This window comes from Athene cunicularia, assembly GCF_003259725.1.
Source record: "Athene cunicularia isolate RWA chromosome 2 unlocalized genomic scaffold, athCun1 chr2_part1, whole genome shotgun sequence".
NCBI classification, from domain to species: domain Eukaryota; kingdom Metazoa; phylum Chordata; class Aves; order Strigiformes; family Strigidae; genus Athene; species Athene cunicularia.
The window spans coordinates 151,096,105-151,115,438 of NW_020799095.1; the positions used below are offsets into that span (position 1 = coordinate 151,096,105).

At 41.0% G+C, this 19,334-nt stretch overlaps 1 protein-coding gene across 6 annotated transcripts in view; it reads right to left on the reverse strand.

The window, feature by feature from the left end:
• Positions 1–19,334, reverse strand: part of TSNARE1 (t-SNARE domain containing 1) — a 505,053-nt gene that overhangs the window by 168,961 nt on the left and 316,758 nt on the right. For all 6 annotated transcript variants that reach the window (XM_026843158.1, XM_026843156.1, XM_026843161.1 and 3 more), the window contains one exon: positions 15,292–15,374. In XM_026843158.1, coding sequence (XP_026698959.1) covers positions 15,292–15,374 — 83 coding nt within the window. The remainder of the gene's footprint in view (positions 1–15,291; positions 15,375–19,334) is intronic.

Here is a 19,334-nt window from a genome sequence, read left to right on the forward strand (position 1 = left end):
ACACTGAGGAATCTCAAGCATATGGTCACAACCCAGGCACCATCTATCACTGAAACACTAACATGGCATAATAAACTGCCCTGAAACGGGATCATCCAGATACCTAAACACAAGCATCTGGCTGTGATATGTCCTGCTGGTATCTGACACATCCACATGGACCTGAACAATACAGCACAGGCCATGTTGGAGATGGTCACAGACCTTACAGTCCCTGGGAGGCTACGGCATCATTGATCTCATCTTTGAGTAGCCGTATACATGAATCATAACACTTCCTAGATCTCTAGTGAATATATAGACATATATCTATAGAGAGACACTCTAGTGAATACCTAGACAACACACCCAGTGATGCATTCCTAAGTTGGATGCACCCAAAGTTAGCTGAGATGACTCCCATCCCATGCATCAGCTGAGCTATAAAGAATTCTATCTTCATGCTCTTTGCTCGTGGCAAAGACACACAGTACTTGGATTTTCTTGTGCTTCAGATGTAAGGAAACACGGTTAAGGTGTGTGATCCTGAGTGCTGAAAGCTGAGCGCACGCTTGGTGATTCTGCTCAGAGCCGACATGCAGTCATTTCCCAAGCAGCGATAGACTAGTTTTGTTTTTCAGCCTTGGCCCTTCATTTTACACAAATATAGCATGGGTAATTCAACCATGTTAATAGTCAGCAAAAATTAAGTTCAATAGTTTCTTCACTAGTTTCAGATCTATTTACATCTTGCATGGTCAGGGAGAAATGTTGCTCACTATCAGCAGGATCTCAATCCCTCAGATTAGATTGTGCAGATAACACAATAAAATAAAATTGAAAAAAAAAAAATCTTTAACACAAAAGGGCATTCTGAAGCAGAAAGTTGATTCATTAAGAGAAAATAATAACAAAAAATACTTGCATCGTATTATTGGACAAAATAGTGTTGAGCTGATTTGGAAGGAGAAGTGAGCAGTTTTTGTTTTATGTCTGTGGCTGCGTGGTTGTGTGTTCATCAATATTACTGAAGAAGAGCTGGAAGAAAATTGAAACCTGAGTCTTTGGACCTGAAAGTAACTATCAGGAACTTCATGGTACTACACTTTTGTCTACTTGAAGGTTTCTTACATCTTTCTCTGAAGCATTTGTGTTCAGATTTATCCAACTAAACTTCAGATGTCTAATCCAGGAGCTCAAAATAGGAAGCCAGCTGTCCTACACTCCCTCCAAAAGCAACAAACGGGCACCTCCAGACAATGGTTCAGCCCACATGACATGAAGTTGACAGAATGCCTCAGAAACTTGGGACTTAAAAATAAAGGCAAGAGGGTCTCATTTGGTCTGTGGTTTCTGAGCCTTGGGGATACGTCTGTTGCATGTTTTCCGGTAATGAGGAAGAAGGAAGACAGCAAGGTATATGCAGTTATATGAATACATGGCATTCATATTCCTTTTAGGTCAAAGAAACTGTAACTTAAAGAAAAATGTGGTCGTGGCATTTTTTATTATCTTGGTGATAGCCGAAATCTGTTATTATTACATCCTTATACTCCTAAATATTCAATAATATACCCTTATCTTTAAAAGACACAACTGGGAAGACAGTCAGGGAAAGCTGGGAGACTGAGTAGAATTTAAGATTTCTCTGCTTAGAAAAAAACTTACCTGTGTGATCATGAATTCTCCCCAGCACTATTAAATCAGCAAATATGACCCGTGTAGTGGATAGAGCTCTATTCTACTTCCATTAATGGCAACGAGAAGTGTGACTTTGACATCAGTGAAAGCCTGAAGTTACAGATTATATCCTTTTCTTTAAACTCTTCTAAAAAAAGAATATTTCAGGAAAAGAGTCATATCCACTGGGACAGACTCTAAAGAGTAAAGATAAATATGAACAGAGTTTATTTCACTTTTTATATGTTTCAGATCTATGTAAGAAAAATGTCTTCTACAGTAAAAAGAACTGATGTAAGAATTGTTTCTCATAAATGGACAGCACTGCTGTCTATAAAAAAAAAAAAAAATAAAAATGGTACATTGTCACTCAGTAAGTAGAAAAAATAAGCTACGGAAAATATACACAAGATGGACCCACTAAAGATGGAACTACTGCAGTATTTATTGAGACATAAAAAACATAATGAACTTTCGACCCACTGCATAAACTGTGTTTTTTCTAGAGTCATCTTAAAAAAAAAAATGTAATAACGAAGTTGTGTGTTATGAAAAGGACCTGGTTTCTTTAGATGTTTCCTAGTCTTCTAAGATCATTCCACGGAAGACCTTAATCCCAGTCTGCTCCACACTCTGCCCAGTACCTATCCACAAAGACACCTGGAGAGCAGTAGTGCAGCCTTGCACTGAAACTGTTTCCCTGCACAAGGGCCAGGAAGCCACCAGTCTCCCCAGTGTCTACTCAAAGGACCCCACAATATTTGCTGCCCTTTTCTCTTCCACTGAGTCCTCCAGGATGACCTTCTGTTGGAAAACTTTCGATCTGGACCGAGGAAAGCTCCGATGTTTGTACCAGGAGAATATCAGAGTGCTCAACTGGCTGTGGATGTCTAGCGCTTGCTTCTCAAACTTGGAGAGAACACGCTTGGAGTGCTGGGTAGTTTGGCACGACCACCTCTCAGAGACTGAGTTTGTGAGGAGGAAGAGATGAGGAAGACAGAACTCATCTGTAGCACCCCTAGCTTCTAACACTTCCACCTCTGCTGGCACAGACATCAGAGTTGTCTTCTAAGGCACTCGTGTGCAACAAGGCACTTTCTTCTCCTTGTCCGTGGTGAGGGTTCACCGTATCAGAACGTGAATTGTCGACATTTTAGCAACATAACAAGAAGCCCCTGGCAGTAGAGCCCTCAAGGAGCAGTGCTTTCTTTGTCACTGTACTCGTGAACTTAGGAAAAGTATTCATGAGCTTTGTTTCTCCTTGAGCTTTTTGCGGATACAAGCTTCTCTCCATGTTTTATACTATGCACTAAAGGACTTGCTTTACCTTTGGAGCACCTACTGCTTCAAGAGAGTTTGATGATGGAAAATACTCGAAATAGTGTAATGAATACATGTAGTTTCTTGATGCTGACAAAAGATTACTTAGATACACTTGAATGCCTTAAAAGATAAGCTCATGTTGATGTTTATTACTTAGGGCCTCCATAGACCATGAATAAGAAGGCAAGCCGTGACAACTGATACTACTAGGTTGTAACATCATGGTTGGAACTCGGCCGGTAGCCAATCACCATGTGTCCAGTTGTTTACTACTCCCCCCACTCCCTTCTGTGAAATAGGTGAGGGACTAAAATAAAATAGAAATTTTTAGGTTGAATTAAAAAAAAAAAAAATTAGTAGTAGTAACTAAACAACAGAAGCAATAGTAAGTCCAAACAGGTAAAATGCAGCAGTGGCTTACCAACTGGTGACCAGTACGCAGCCCACCCCCCAGCAGTGATCCCAACCACACCAGAAATCCCATTGCACCGACCAGGAAACCGAAACCGAAATGGGCTGTGAGAGAGCACCAGCCACCTCTATATGGAGGATGAATTCACATGATATGGAATACTCCGATGACAGCCCTCTAGCTGTGCTCCCCCTCAGCTAGAGGAAAGTTAACTCTATCGTGGCCAAAACCAGCACATAACTGTAGCATAAAAAAGGTGTAAAAAGTATTCAGTCTAGAGAACTGCGCACATTTACACTACCTGAGGATCAACTTTAGAGGTTAAAACCAGCCCAGGGTTAGATTTTCTACTTAATACTGAAATAACTCAAGGAGAAACCAAAAAAACTCCTGTTGCTGGAAGTCTGAGCAGAACCAGGCAAAGTGTACTTTCCGGATTCAGCTTTTCATATGCTCCTAAGGAAACCAAAACCAGCTAGCGGAAGGTTTTCATTGGCATGACTGTCTGAAAGAAGCTTCTCCCCATTTACCAATGAGACTTTTCAAGGGCAACCTCAATCTCCTACATTTTTAGATGTGTTCAACCGCACTGAGATCACTGATGTGATCAGTGTTTAATGTAGAACTAAGCCTAGAGAACTTGTTGTCTAGTGATTTGTCTATCAAGAAATACAAACAGGAATGATAAAGAAACTATTGGAGGGCCTACTAAGATAGAATTGATATCTGGCTTACTTGGCAGGAGTCCATGGATATATGACTGCCTAACAGTATTTGAGTGATACATTGGATGGGCTTGCTTCAAAAAAAATGAAGTATTTTGTCCATGAAATAATTTTATCCTGTAGCAAACAGGTGCAACTCTCAGGAAAGCACTAGAAACTAATGAATACGTAGGACTGAGGTCTTACCTGTTCATGTACGTTTCTGTTTTTTCATAGGTTTCATATCCAGAACCAATGGATCCAACATACATTCCCCTCTTAGACTGAACACAGTGCAAAAAAGGAAGCACCTGCACCATTCCCAATCAAACATTAATTTCTTATAAAGCTACAAGTGCCAGGCCTAGTTGAAGATTTTCCAGCTTACACTGTTTGAAGAGCCTATAAAGATTTGAATCTCTCTCTCTAGGTGACAGTCTTGTTGACCAGAGGGTCCACAGGGAGTCTACAACCCAAACTTTGCTCTTCTGTTAGACAACAAAAATCTATAGCAAGCTGTCTCTGTGTCAGAAAATCCGTGTCATAAATAGCTGTTTCATGCTAGAGAAGATTACTATTACATCTAAGTCGCTGGGTTTTAGCTGAAGTTATGCCCTAGCTTTTATGTTTAAAAAAAAAAAAAAAAAAAAAAGCCAACTGTAAGATTTTTGCTTTAAGTTTATCTCACTAGTAAGTCGTGGTTGTTGGATTATGATCAATAGCCAAGAGGTAAAATCAGTTCTTCTGATGTTTTCTAACTATCAAGTATAATGAAAAAAAAAATGTCTTGCTTGATATTAGAGTCCAGTAAAAATATGATGAATAATATTTAGCGCTTTTTTTTTCATTTTTTTATTTCAAACTTCTGTATAATTATTAGCATATAACTATGTATTGGGTGTCTGTATCCAGGTGTTGGCAAGAGTGGCTTCTGTGGAAAGGGACCATGGGTTGCCCCATGTCAGACACAGCCAGTTCCACCCCTTTAAGCCTGACAGTTCAGCCAATTTTCCACCTAAGCTTTTTCCCACTTATCAAGACCATTAACACCAGTTCACAGAATCATTCAGGTTGGAAAAGCCCCTCGGGATCATCGAGTCCAACCCTCAGCCCGACTCTATTAAGTCCTCCCCTACCCCACATCCCCCCACAGCTCATCTGAACGACCCTTAAAAACACCCAGGGGTGGTGACTCCACCCCCTCCCCGGGCAGACCATTCCACCGTCTGACCACTCTTGCTGGGAATTTTTTTTTTCCTAATGTCCAGTCTGAACCTCCCCCGTTCAGCAATACGTATCCACACCTGATGTGCTACCCATCCACACACAGTCTGATGTCTAAGCTTTTATTATAATTATGGTACAACCACCCCATAAAGAGTCGGGAGTGAATTAGATAGTTCCAAAATACACATTTACTGGGAGCTCAGTTGAATCTTTTTCCAGTCTCTCTTGACTACATTGAGTTGGTAATTCAGTTGCCCACACACAAGCGTCCAGTATCATTTGAGGAGACCTCCAGCCCAGGAGCCTGTGGGTTTCCTGTAGGTCTTGTCTCAGATCTGTCAGCCTCACATGGCTGTTTGGAATTCCCAAGTACATCTCAAGTGACACTAGATGCCTGTGTTTGGCAACTGAATTGTTCCATCCGTATCCACCAAACACAATGGGAATTTAGACACTCAAATCAGACGTATGTCCCTACAGAGCAGGCAAAGTCGGGTGTCTTCAATTCAAACTAAACACTAACGAAGTTAGTCATGCCTTGTTATTGTGGGCCAGGGGTGGGCACTGAAAACATTTTATGAGGTCTACATCCATTCACATTGTGCTGTCTGATCTGAAAATGCAGTGAGAGCTGTGCTTAGTCGCTGTATTGCATGTGAGAGAATGAGGAGGAAGCCTAACATCCCCAAGCTATTGCAGGTGTGCACACACGCATCAGCCCAGTAGAGGATATAGCAATGACTGAACACTGTCAAAGATGGGGTTGAGCTGCCAGTGTGAGCTCACACCAGTGCATGATGTAGAACAAACCGAACAGACATCAGAGCTGACCATACAAGAACCAGCTATGGCCTTGCGGCAGCACCTCTTTTCCTATGAATCTTCTAAATAAGGACAATCCTTATGTGATGTAATGGTAGAAAAATGTTTCTCTGAAGACCAGACAGTCTTTTTCATTACCTTTGTCTGACGAAATCCTTTATCCTCACAAAGATACACAATTACTTTTTCAAAGTAAAGTGAAATCCCGCTTCGTCCCACTCTCCACTGAACTCCATGTTTAATTCTTCATTTCAAAATGTCTTCAAGAGCTTCGTGTGCTGCTGAAGTCGGATTTAGCAAGACTATAACTCACTCTCTCTTCTCCTCTTGAACATCAGTTGTACTTAACAATTCCTGTTCTCCACTTCTCATAGTGCCACGCCATGACCTGACAGCTGTATTACAAATGTGCCCTCCCAGGCCTGCGATTTATTTCAGGAAGATGGAAAAGACCTTTCAACAAAGTGCTTCCAAATTTTGTCAAAATGGAAATAAAATCAATTTAATTTTCTGTGACTTCTTTCTCCTTATATATATTTTTCCCTTCATGATCAATATAGTTATTAAAACAAAACAGGGGACTAAGCATTTACCTTCTCCGGTACTTCTGGCCGTTTGATGCCCCAGGTTCTCTGTCACATTCAAACACAGCTGGCAGTGGTGGCTTGTGATTTTGGGAGGAACGACGGACTTTCATAGTCAAAGCCAGAAATACAGCAGGATTCTCTACTCAGCGCAGAAGGATACTAAATATTTATTTTTAGGCAAAGAAATCAAACCCTAGCTGCCTAGTAGTTAAGCACTTTTTTTGAAGGTACTTCTCTATCAGCCTGAGGGCAGGATGTTCACCTCCAGGGCACTATTCATCACAGACTTATGTACAATATCCAAGAGAAGCATGAACTGTCTTTCAGAGGCATGGGCAAAGGAAGCTTAGTTTGTCTCGTACCAGCTGCCTAAATTTTAAGTACCAAGTCGGGTGTCACTATACTGGCTATAGGTCCCTACACTGTCCCTATGAAAAAAAAAAAAAAAAAAGGAGCTGATAAACTGATGCGTATGAGAATCAAGTAAAACATCAAGGCACGGAAATCAGAATATAAAACCCTGTACTGGAATTCAACTACTAATTTCACCGTGGCTGTGAAAACCAGTGTGTTACCTTTACTGACACTAGTTATCAAAACTTGATGCAATACCTCAGGAACGGTGGCACTGTTTGGGCATCATCCCTGTGCCAGGAAGGAGTCACTCAGAAAGTGAACAGAAAAACACTGATGCACACGTGGGAAGATGCTCAGTGGAGGTTTCCAGTACGAACACTGTCCAAGCTTGACCATTTTGCTGCTTGATGAGATCTGACAAGCTCACAGCCCAGTGTAATACCTCCTCAGGCTACACAGCTGGGGCTCAAACTAGGATACTTAGCTTCTGCTCCTGGTTTTCATCAGATCCAGGTTAGGTATACATCTCCATTTATTCTATTATTCCTAACTTTCTGGTATTCTTAGACCATTAAGAGGCAGGTTTAATACCATTTCTCAAAGCTTTGACCTTTGGGCAATGTAATTGATTATATGTGCCACCGCTGGACACAAGGATGACTCCAAGTGTGGTTTTCTGCTCGGTAACCAAGGATTTCCATGCACTCCTCTCTTAAATAAGGCCATTAAGAGAAATGTAACTCACTAGTTTATGCTGCTGTCGGCGAGGGAAAATTGCTTTTTAATCTCTGACCCCTCAAAATGAAATTGGACTCTGGAAAGAGACTTTGTTAAACAAATGAGATAGAAAAACAAAAGACAGTATGTGATTTCTTTCTGCCATCTCTGAATTGTCACAGATCAGTCCTGTTCAGCTTTCGCATACAAAATCCTTGCCTTTGAACTACTGAATCCAGACCACCATGCATAATGTAACCCATAATCCTAAATCTTGACTTTATATAGTTACATACCACCGAGGTCAACGATTGGTAAAGACTACATCTTACCCACTCAACTCACTCACCAGCCAAAGCAGCCACATCAGAAATGCCCCACCACTACATTTGCTCCCAACCCTCCCGTCATATCCTTCCCTTCTCCATTCTTGCCTTTTCCATTTCCTCCTTGTGCTTAATTTTCCATTTCCTCCTTACGTTTGTGCTTAAATAAAAAGTGAGCTCACAATAGACAATTTCTTTTTTTTTTTTTTTTCTTCCCAAAATCCTACTGGGCATGTTTTATATTACAAGAAGGAGAGATTAAGCTACCACCTGTCTGAGTCAACTCTCTCTTTTTGACGGTACAAATAAAGAAATGTGCAGTTGTGATTACAAACAGCCTGAAAGACTTTACCTTCGTATGCAAGAGTTCCCAACTGCACGACATCCAAAAGCTCTAAACAAACCCTTTCCCAATAAATATTTGATCACACAGATTCATTATTTACGGAAAACAAAGATAGGTTTAAATAAATGCTACGGCTCAGACCTCACCGAGGTTAAGTTGCTGCATTCACGCAGCTCATTTATCACTTGGACTGCCGCTGACTTGAACAACATTTCCTATGGTAAGCAGCTGTTTTGTAAATGGGCTGCATTAAAATACAGTAAAAAAACAGGCACAAACAGAAGTTGCTTCAAAATAAAACACTCCTAAATCTGAAAACTCAGCCCGTCTCTCATAGGGAGCCAGCGGAGCGAGGAAAAAAAGGAAGCGTTACGTTATATCCCAACCACCTGCTGCTGCGTGTTTGTTGGGGAAAGTAAAGGGTGTAATAATTTAATTGTTTAAAGCACCGGACAGCCTTGCTCACTAGCCACAGCTCACTGCCAAGACAAAAGGAGCCTCAAAGTAGGAGTAGGCATGCAGCAAGGATTTGCTTTAAAGCTCTGCAGCAATACAGACCATGTGGGGGCACATCAGACAGGTGATACAGGCAAACATCCCTGTGCTGTCGGGTTTGAGCAATCCGGGCAAGCAAATTAGCGGGATCGTTATACGGGAATGGGCTGTTTGAGGCAGCAGTGTTGCTGGCAGCCACGCGTCATCAGGGGAGGACCGAGAGACTGGAATTGAGAGCGAAAATTAAGATATGGCTTCATGGAAGAGGAAAAGGGTGGAAGGAAAAACAAGTGCTATGGAGGAGAAATTGCTTTGGAAGTTCTGAGTGGGAAAGCCCTGGCAGAGGTTTCTGAACTGAGCTGGTGGGAGTGTGTTGCTGTGGACTGAGAAACAAAAAGTAGAAAGGGACTGCAAATTGGTTGGGTTTTTTTGAGAGATTCAGGCAATTTGGGGAGGACTTCCTTTACTCACGGAAGATCGTGGCACAGAATCGTGAGGACTCTGGATGGCGGCAAACTTTCCGTCTGCTGCTGAAGTGGGGATTAAGGCTCAGTCATGTAATTACAGTCACTTCAGTGATGGCTTTTGCTTGGAGTCCTAACAGAGCTCGGAGTTCCTATTGCAGCTTTAATTCAGCTCCCATCACTTTCACAGGCAGAAACCGCCAGAAGAAAGAACAGCTTCATAATCCCTCGAATAAAACTTCCAAGTGCTAATTACCCAAAGAAGCAGCAAACAGCCGCGCTCACACTGGTGACAGACACGGCTAAGCAACAGCAACCTGAGGTGGATTGGATACGCTGCACCTTACAGTTAGCAGTAGATTGTCATTCCATCTCCGTCACGAATCTGCCTGACGAGCATCTAGCCTCTTCTTGTCCTGGGAGAGCTACAAAGCTCTGTTTGCATCAAAATATTCCAACCACGCCAGTCCATCGCAGCTCTGCATTATGCTAGGTGGCTGCTGCAGGAGATGTCAGGGTGCAATCCCATCATACTGTGGTGCTAACTGGCTGCGCACTGTAGTTTTAGAATCATTAGCTTTAAAAGGATTAAATGGCAACATAAGTCTGGATCTTAGGGCATACCCCCATAGGGAAGAGGAGAAGACAATCTTCATTATCGCAGTATTTATAAGTAGCAAGTGCTTTAAGAGGCTAGCATGCCAGGGAATTTCAAAGACTCTGAGAAGGTGATTTTTGAAACTCAAATTTTCTTTTATTTTTAAAATGCCGATGAGTTATATGTGCGACAGAAGCCAGCCCTTTATTGGTGGTCCCCAGGCAAGAAAATCTCTGAAAATGTCACAGATTTATTGTTGATTTTTTTTTTTTTTTCTTAAAGCTCCAGCCTTCAAAGTGCCCCTCTGTGTATCCCTGAAAGCCAGACCCAGGAATTGCTTCTTTACAGGAAAAAACCTCATTGTTCTTAGACTACACAAGTGGGTCACTGAACTGTTGCTTGCCTTCGCGACGCCAGTGAATCCAAATTAGCTTGACTTCCACAGAGGATATAGGGAAGTAAAGCAACCGGCATTAATCAGAGCAACACAAGCAGCTCTTCCAAAACAAATTAGCTTCAACAGTCAGCACACAGAGTCCTTCAGTCAGTGCGGCCAAGCTGAACTTAGGCCAAACTTCGTGTCAAAAAGAGTAACTGGTTTAATATGTATCCGTGGAGTCCGCATTTCTTTCTTTTTCTTCCTCTCAATCCATCTGCAGGAAGCTACGAACAAACCGAGCAAAGCCAAGCAGCTCATCTTGTCGCAGCCAGCCCCTCTGTGTGATGTTCATCCCACCTGAGCTAATGTAAAAGGCAGGTACTGAGGCATTCTGGTGCCTAGATCCCTAGATCCTCCTTTTTTTTTTTTTTTGACAAAGGAATAGGTGATAGGCGTGGGATTAATTTTCCACTGCAATGTCTGCAATGTGATTGCTATCCTCTCGAATTTATAGACAAAGGAGGAGACAGGCATCTACAGAGAGGCAGTCATCAGACCCACGTTAGACATCTCTTGTAAGATGACAAGATGTGTGGTGGAAGCAATTCCTCCTCCTGGTCAGTGTAAAGGAAGTCGACACCGAACCCAGATATACATGCTGCCGTCACCCATGTTTGGTCTAATAAAACCCTATTTTCTAAACATATTAAACATGACTCATGTGAAAATTTGTGTTTTAAGATAGGTGGGATGAATAATTTTCTCTATGGGCCTGGACAGTGACATTTCCGAATACAAATCTAGGCCATTGGTATTAAATGGCAAGGATCATCATTTCTGCCTTAGATCTAAGAGATATGAGACCCTCACAAAAAAGGAAAGGCGCTGAAGCAAGTCTGCTGTGGGAGATGACTTCTTCTGAATCCTCCCTGTCTGCTTTGTTTGCCTTGGTCATTTTTAAAATTCAATTTGTGTACTGAAGAGTAGGACAACAAAGTAAGTTTGTCAAGCCTCTGTGACCGAGGGGTTTCGTATAGCACCAGGCCTCCGTTCCTCTGCTTCCAGTGTCAGTCTCCAACATTAACGTTTTCGTACTCATTTTGACCCTGCATCTTTCTGCAGATAATGCAGTGACCCAGCTTAACTGTTACTTGTAGTAAAAATAAGTTTAAGCACAAACAGTTATTTTTGTAATGATAATAACTTAAAATGAGGTGAAAAAAATCTGTGCTTTTAAAAAAAAAAAAAAAAATTCTTCCAAAACTTCGACAGCTTCCACTAAACTTTTCATTTCTGTGGGATGTAATACCTTTTTTTTTTACTAATGATTAATTACAAGTTGATCTACCACATCCTCTATTGCAGCACAGATATAGCAAGTACCTATCAGCCAACATAAACTAAGCAGTGCTGAAATCAGAATATATACAATGATTTACAACGGCGGGAGAAAATTTATCGAAAATAAAAGGAGATAAACCTTTTCTACATCAGGGATAAGTGTTATGGGCATTGCTGTTTTTTCTATATAGTCCATAGAGTCTCTGTAATATCTGACAACCAAGACTCCTTAGAGAAAATACCTGGTGAAGGAAGAAAGTGTTACTAACAGGGGGTTACAGAGGTCTACAGCTGAGAAGAGGGACCACAAACAATAATATGGTGATAATTATGGTATCCATCACGGACTTAGGGACTTCCTGTGGCATCTGAGATCAGGAGCGTAGTGATAAATTGAGAATATCTACTTTTCTGAGCTGTCTGATTCTGCCCAATCATTTTTTTTTTTTTCTGAGACAAGCTGCCTTATGTCAGATGGACACACACAAGGGATGCTATTTGGTATCTCACCTCTCTATGGTGACCAGCAAAGAGTTACACCTACTCCATGGTGCAGCCTGCAAGTACACATCCATTGAAAAGGGGTAGGAGATGGCAGGGAACAGAGAGGAGGGAAGAAGAATCATTTGCACAGACACCTACTGCTCCCTTCCCCGGGCTGAGAGCAGGGGCTGGCTGAGGGCTGGGGGCTGCACGGAGCCACCCCACAGCTTGAAAGTTGGCCACTGCTACCTTACTTAGCATGCATTTCCCTCATATGCTCTTTAATATTGTTTTATGGGTTTGTTGTTTTGGTTTTGGGTTGTTTTTTTGTTGTTGTTGTTTTGGTTTTTTTTTGGGGGGGAGGCTGTTTTTGGGTGGGTTTTTTTGTTGTTTGGTTTGTTGGGTGTTTTTTTGTGGGTGGATGAAGAGTTTAGGGGGGCATGAGAATTCACGCAAAGCAATAAAACACTGTTAGCATCCACATCTCGGGATGAAAGAGTCCCTTACAAAATGTAAAATGCAGACAAAGGAGCTCAGCGGAAAGATATTTACATTTGTTTGAAAAATTTGTATCATTTCAGGGAACCTAAATGCCTTATTTTGTGCTAGTTAAAGAAAAGCTGTTCACTGGCGCTTTGTTATGTTAATGTACAGGTTGGGACTGGTGCTCCAAGCTGTACTGTTGAAGTGACGGCATTGCATTATATGCAAACATTATGTTAAATAACCAGATACTTAATTCCTGACAGAAATCCATTCATTAAGGTCTACAGTAGGTCTTGAGCGTGAACGTTTCAGCAAGGCTGACATTTCTGATTTCTCAATTCATGTATACATTTGTCCATTTAAAAATACTATATACACACACATTTATATACATATATACATACAAATAGGAATGAATAACAAATGTGTGTAAGCCAGTCTGCATTTACAGGACAATCACACTCTACTAGAGGTTGTAGGTAACAGCCAAATACATTAATGAATTGGCAGTTTAACAAAAGAAGGAAAACTACTCAGTAAGATTTAAAAAAACCAACCCGTGCTTTTGACCTCTGAGAAGCACAGAAGCGTATGGAGGGAATTTAGTGTGTAAAACTATGGCAGCTCCCTTGAAAGCAGCACATCCCAAAGCCATCTGGCTGACTGTTGTCCCAGATCCATTCTGGATATTTCTTAAAGCAGCCAAAATCACACGTGCAACCCAGGAGGGTGACCTATACTCGCATCGTGTTATCCATGTGCACGCAAGTGGCACCAACATTGCTTCCTAGAAAAGCCCTTGAGGGCTGTGGGACTAGGACCCTTCTTGTCATGTTACGGAGACAACAACCTAAAGGATGTAAGACGAGCAGATATCACGTCAGGTAACAGAGGAGACGTCATACGCCATTTGACAAACCCCAGAGAGCAGATCAGCAACCAAAGTCACGAATCCTTCACCTCATCTTCTGTCCACATCTCGGGGGACCTCATGAAAGAGGTGACAGAGAGCAAGCTGGGCTTGCCACATTTGTCTAAGCGATCCTCATCCAGTAGTGTGCAGGACGGCTACCTGTCCTCTACAGGAGATCTGGATTGCACATTTTCTTTGGCAGCAGAATTTTTCTAAGTGATATCAGTCTATGCAGGTTTGTTTCAAGGGCAAGGGAGACTCTCAGGTGTTTTCCCATGAATACCTGTCAGTACACGTTTATGCCCTATGAGTTGATAAAACTGGCTATACCTTCATCTTGATTAACATATCCAAAGAATAAAAGCCCCCCCTAACTGGGCAGGTTATTTCAGCAGCTCCAGCTGGCTCAAGGAAGCAGATCCTTTACACTGTGCTGTGTTCATTTTCTGCCTGACTACTCTTTGCCTTTCTGAGCCAAAATTGTCATTAACTTATTTGCAGCTTTGCGACCGGCTTTACCGTCAAGTAATAAATTTATTCTAGTCTCGTTTTAGACTTCATGCAGTAAAAACAGCAACAGGCTGTTTTCAAAGTAAATCCAGGATTACATGCAGGGTGACACACATTATCTTGAATATATATGTCTTTAAAACCAAAACGTAGCTGAAGACCACACTTATTTTCTACAATATCAAAGTTTTACAAAAGTTGTTCTTATTACCCACAAATTCCAAAGTGCGTTTCACCAGAAAATGAGCTGTAGATAGTTTTTAAATCACATTACTCCTTTTCAGGGGAGTAAAATGCCTATGGCTCATAATCCTTTGGTCTAGAGGTTTGCCCCAGACATTCAGAATTCATTGTGTCCAAGGACCAACAAGGAGACACTACGTACTCGCATGGACCTCAGCTATATTTTGTCGCAACAAGATTTCAGGTACATGAAACTCATTTTGGACTTCAACAAACTGATTTACGATTGAGGAAAAAATAAACAAACAGCATTTGTTCTGTCAATCCAATGAGAACGATAATTTTTTTTTTCTTTGTTCACTTCCCTCCCTTCATCCCTAGAAAGTACTAACTATAACCACTGAAGAGTTCTTTCTGATCAAGCTATTTTCCAAAAGATTAATGTTTTTGTGTGTGTTATTCTTACTCCAATGAAGAAAAAGTCTACAAAACCCATCCTCTAATTGCCATTAGAAAGTGCTGAACACCATTCCCATCGCCATTCTTCACCAACCACATCGTGTCTTTTGACAACTCAGTTGTTTTTGAAAAGCACCGTTTCCCGATTATAGGAAAACAACTCCAGTAAGAAGCACATATACACTTAAACGATGCACTTTTTCTGACGTCTTTCCAAGAAAAACAGTAGCTAATTGTTGAGCTTCCTACTGGGAAATGTCACTTTAATATGCAGATCTCTTAATGACTAACCTAATGCAAATTGTCAGTGCTACAGTAATTTAATGATATATATAAGAAAAAAAAAAAATTACCTCTTACTTAGAATATGCCTTATCATCTTTCCAGGTAGCACAAATGCAACACAGCCCATGTGCTATGTGGTTCACAGCTGCCAAGAGTTCTCTTTATTTTAACTACTATTATTGAATGTACCCGTAGGGAATTTTAGACCCACTTACTTGGTGCTGACTGGCTTTTGCCAACTGCTCATTGGCCGATTCTACGTTAGAAGATGCAGTCTCAATGTTGGCTTCAATACTATCTGCAAATTAAGATAATAGAAGATAATTACAGGGTACAAACCTAAAACAAAGACTTTATACCAACAGCAATTCAGCAGTTTACTCATGGACATAGAGAGATGAGCAGCTTCTTGTTTGCAAGCGCTATTACTACAGGGAAATAGGAACGTCACCCATTTTGATGAATACCTAACCCATCAATCAGAAGCAGTATGACTGACAGATCTCCATGTGTCCCCAGACAGGATGGAGGTTGGAAGCTCATCCCATTCCCACTGAAACCAATGAGAAGAGTGGTAGGGAATTCAAAGGAAAGCTGGTAAATTTACGAGATTTAAATTTACTAGAGTTAAATAACAGAAAGGACATGACAATGTATCTGAAATGCTCTCTTTATTAAAGCTGAGATAAGATTAATCTGAGTACATGTGGGTTATTGACCATCCCCAGGCATCTGTATTTGAGCAAATCACGTCGGACACTATCATGGTCAACAGAGAGTAAGTCCATAGTGTGCAATTCATCTCCCTCTGCAATAGCTGCCTGCTGCTTAACAGGTTAGAAAAATCACAACCTAAACTCCTGGATCACATTTCCAAGCTGCAATGGAGGTTTGTTCAGAAGGTTCAGATTGAGACATATTGCCGGTACCTAAAATTAAGGGAGAATTATCTCAACCTAGCTTGCTAGGTCTGACATTGGGGGAAGCTGGAGAAACCGTGAAGAATCAAAATGAGACTAGAAAAGAAAGATTACCAGCTACACATTGCAGCTGGCAGCTCTCTACTTCCATCAAAGAAAAGTATTAACTTTTACTCCAGAGCTGTGCTTAGAAAACAAGACACCTATGGTATAAAACCTGCAAATAAGGGTTGGTGCTTCCCGCAGAAATCTTAGAAACCTCGACCACCTTGTCCTCTAAAAGACGTACTGGTCACAATGGAAAAATATGTGCACATGGTCTGCACCTGTGTGGTTTAGAGCAGATATTACACCACGGAGTATACGAAAAGAGTCAGGAGGAATTCAGTCACAGGTAGAAATTCGAGAATAAAGTTCCAGGGATTTCTCTAATCCTTAATAAAATGAATAGAAATTCTTCAACTGATTGTATTAGGAGCTGGATTAAGACATGCCACAGAAGATTTCAGTAATTTATTCTTTTGTTTTTGAATGAAAGAACATTAATTAGTCTGGCCACTCTTGCGATGGGTACAGAAATGAGGGTTTGCAGATAAACTGTGGAAAGTGGTTTTGTACAGGTTTTTGTTTTTTGTGGGTTTTTTTTTTTTCCATTTTTAAGAGAAACAGTGTTTCAAGTCTGTTAATGTAATTATGAATTTCTGATAACTCAAGCTAAAACAAAACAGCAAAGAAATTGCAAACCAACAGAACCATGGAATAAACAAACTTCAGCTTAAAACTTGGAAACCTGTTAAAAGACTTGTATTAAATCTGGGAGAGATGGTTTTCCATTTCTTTTATTTTAGATTATGCATGCTGCAGTACACAAGAAAAAAAAACCAACAACAAAACAAATAAAAACTACATGGCCAACAACTTTATAGAATGATATAGCATAATTTTATTGGCTATATCCAACGCTTCTTCTAAAACAGTTTTTATTAAGAGTTTTACACCATAGGCCTTGGTTGATATCACTGACATCTGCTCAAATGCTTTCCTTGCATTCAGGATTCATCAGGAAGAGATCAAAGGGCCTCCAAGAACAAAACCTTTCTGTATGTATGAAGCAATATCAAATTTTCTTTCACGGAGCCTTAGAAGAGCTGCATCCACACACACATCAGTGTGACAGCCTTGAAGAGTTTATGTCCAGTATTGCATTGAGCTGAAGGCATTTCTGGTAAAGTATCAGGTTTTTCTTTTCAATGCCAGTAGAAAAAAAAAATGGTGCGGAATTACCAAAATCGATGAACAGAAACATGAATGACACAACAGCACACTGCGGTGAGCAACATTTTAGTCATGTGAATGGATCTACCCAGGGTGTACCTCAAATAGGTGTGCCTGAGAAAAAAAAAAAAAAAAAAAAAGGGATGGTAGGCAGATTTCAAACTGTCACTTGATAATAATGAGGTCCTAGGTGAGTTTACAAGGAAAATCCTACTACCACATCTCCACAAGTGCTATTGGACAACTGGTATCACACTTCTGGTTAAAAAGAATAAAACTCCTGGGCTGGCCCTGATGTATTTCCAGCCAAACGCTGAGGCTGACCCACAAGTCAGTAATTGATCATTCGACATATTTCATAGGAGGAGCAGTCGAGGGACGTTTGGTTTTTATGGTTAGAACTGAGAAATAGCTGAGAAGTGGTAGGTCTGTGGGCTAGACTGGATTTGTAGGACAACCAAGTGCTTTCAGTCCATGTTTTCATGTTAAGACAGTGCTGTGTTTGGCAGCTACAAGTTCCAGTCCAGTTTCCAGCGCTGTGTATATGAACCTCCCTGCATATGGAAACAACAGGGCACAAAGCAGAGAAAACAAAAGAGTTATCAGGTCATTAACACAGCCAGGAAGCGTCAGCTAGAATAACCTGTCACTCACCCAAGGTGACAAATTCTTAGTTGTCTAGTTGTTGACAAGTATTTACTTCCACGGTTAAGCATGACTATATGATTCATAGTTAACCAGTCTGGTTTTGCTTAGAAATATTTTTATACGTTCTGTGAAGGTGCATAAGAACCAAACACCAGTTTGCATCAGTTCAGATCCTGACCACTCAAAGCTCCAACATGCCAAAGCTGTCCTACAGCCGAGCTGTGACACGTTAGGACGGGGAAAAAAAAAATCAGGTAAAAAATTGAACCAAAACTCAGAATGTATCCTGCTCGGACGCCTGCTAATTTTAGAAGCACAAAGTTTGGCCATGGTTTTGGGTTACAAAATACAACATTATGTAGGAAAGTAGCTCTATGTTTTAAGCTACTTTGTGATGGGATTTGGAAAGGATGGGGGCGTTTGGGAAATTTGGAAGGGGTAGGGAGTCAAGGTGCTGAACACCTTGACAGCTGCCTAATCAAAGTAACAGAACTTGCTCATGTATCTGATGTTTCCTAGGACCTCAGCGCAGACACCCTTCACTATTCAATGCCTCTTAAAGGTTGATTGTCCTCGGAAAATTAATAATTTAGGCATAGAAGAGCTACAGAGGAGAAATTTATGAAAGGTATCCATCCTACCAAAACAAGAGTAATCCGTGCTCCTTTTAGGGCAGGGGGAAGTCACAGAAGGAGCTTAATTTAACTCCCTAAAATGGTCCTCTAGAGGTACCTAGTGTTTTCTGCTGCCTGCTGGGAGGCCTAAGGAGATTTGCCTTCGTTACACAAAATTAAACACTGTAAACACCCCCTTAGCACTACATGCAATGGGCTAATCGTACGTTATTGCACTGTGTTTTGCAAACATCATCGACATTTTTCCCAGCACGGGCTCTCACAAGGAGGATGGACATGTGCCCCATGTCCTGTACAAGTTGATGCGATGTCACAGGAAGATGCTGGACCCTGGTGGCAGTGTTTCTGCTCACTTGTTCTCCTAATGGAGTAATACCATCCTTAGAATAAGCAAACCAACCATTTAAATTCATTTTTTTAATAAACTTGTTATCCTGAGACACAGGGGGAAAACTAAAGCAAACAAACCCCCACAAAACCAGCACTAAAACTCTATAAAAATGAGACATAAATATGTAACACAATTTAACTAGATATTTCTGCTGATTAACACAGGAAAGCAAAGGAAGGAAGAGAATTTGGGTCAAATCACAAGGAAATAAGTAATAAGTCAGTGATGTTGGTAAGCCAGTGATGTTAATAAGTCAATGATGAATGTGTCACAGCTATTCCAGTGCATCTTTGCTGCACGCCAGTGATGGTTCACAGCTTCAACCCGCTCACTTTCAGTCTCCTTGCAAGGTACTTTGCTTGCAGATGAAGAGACAAATATTTCCAGAA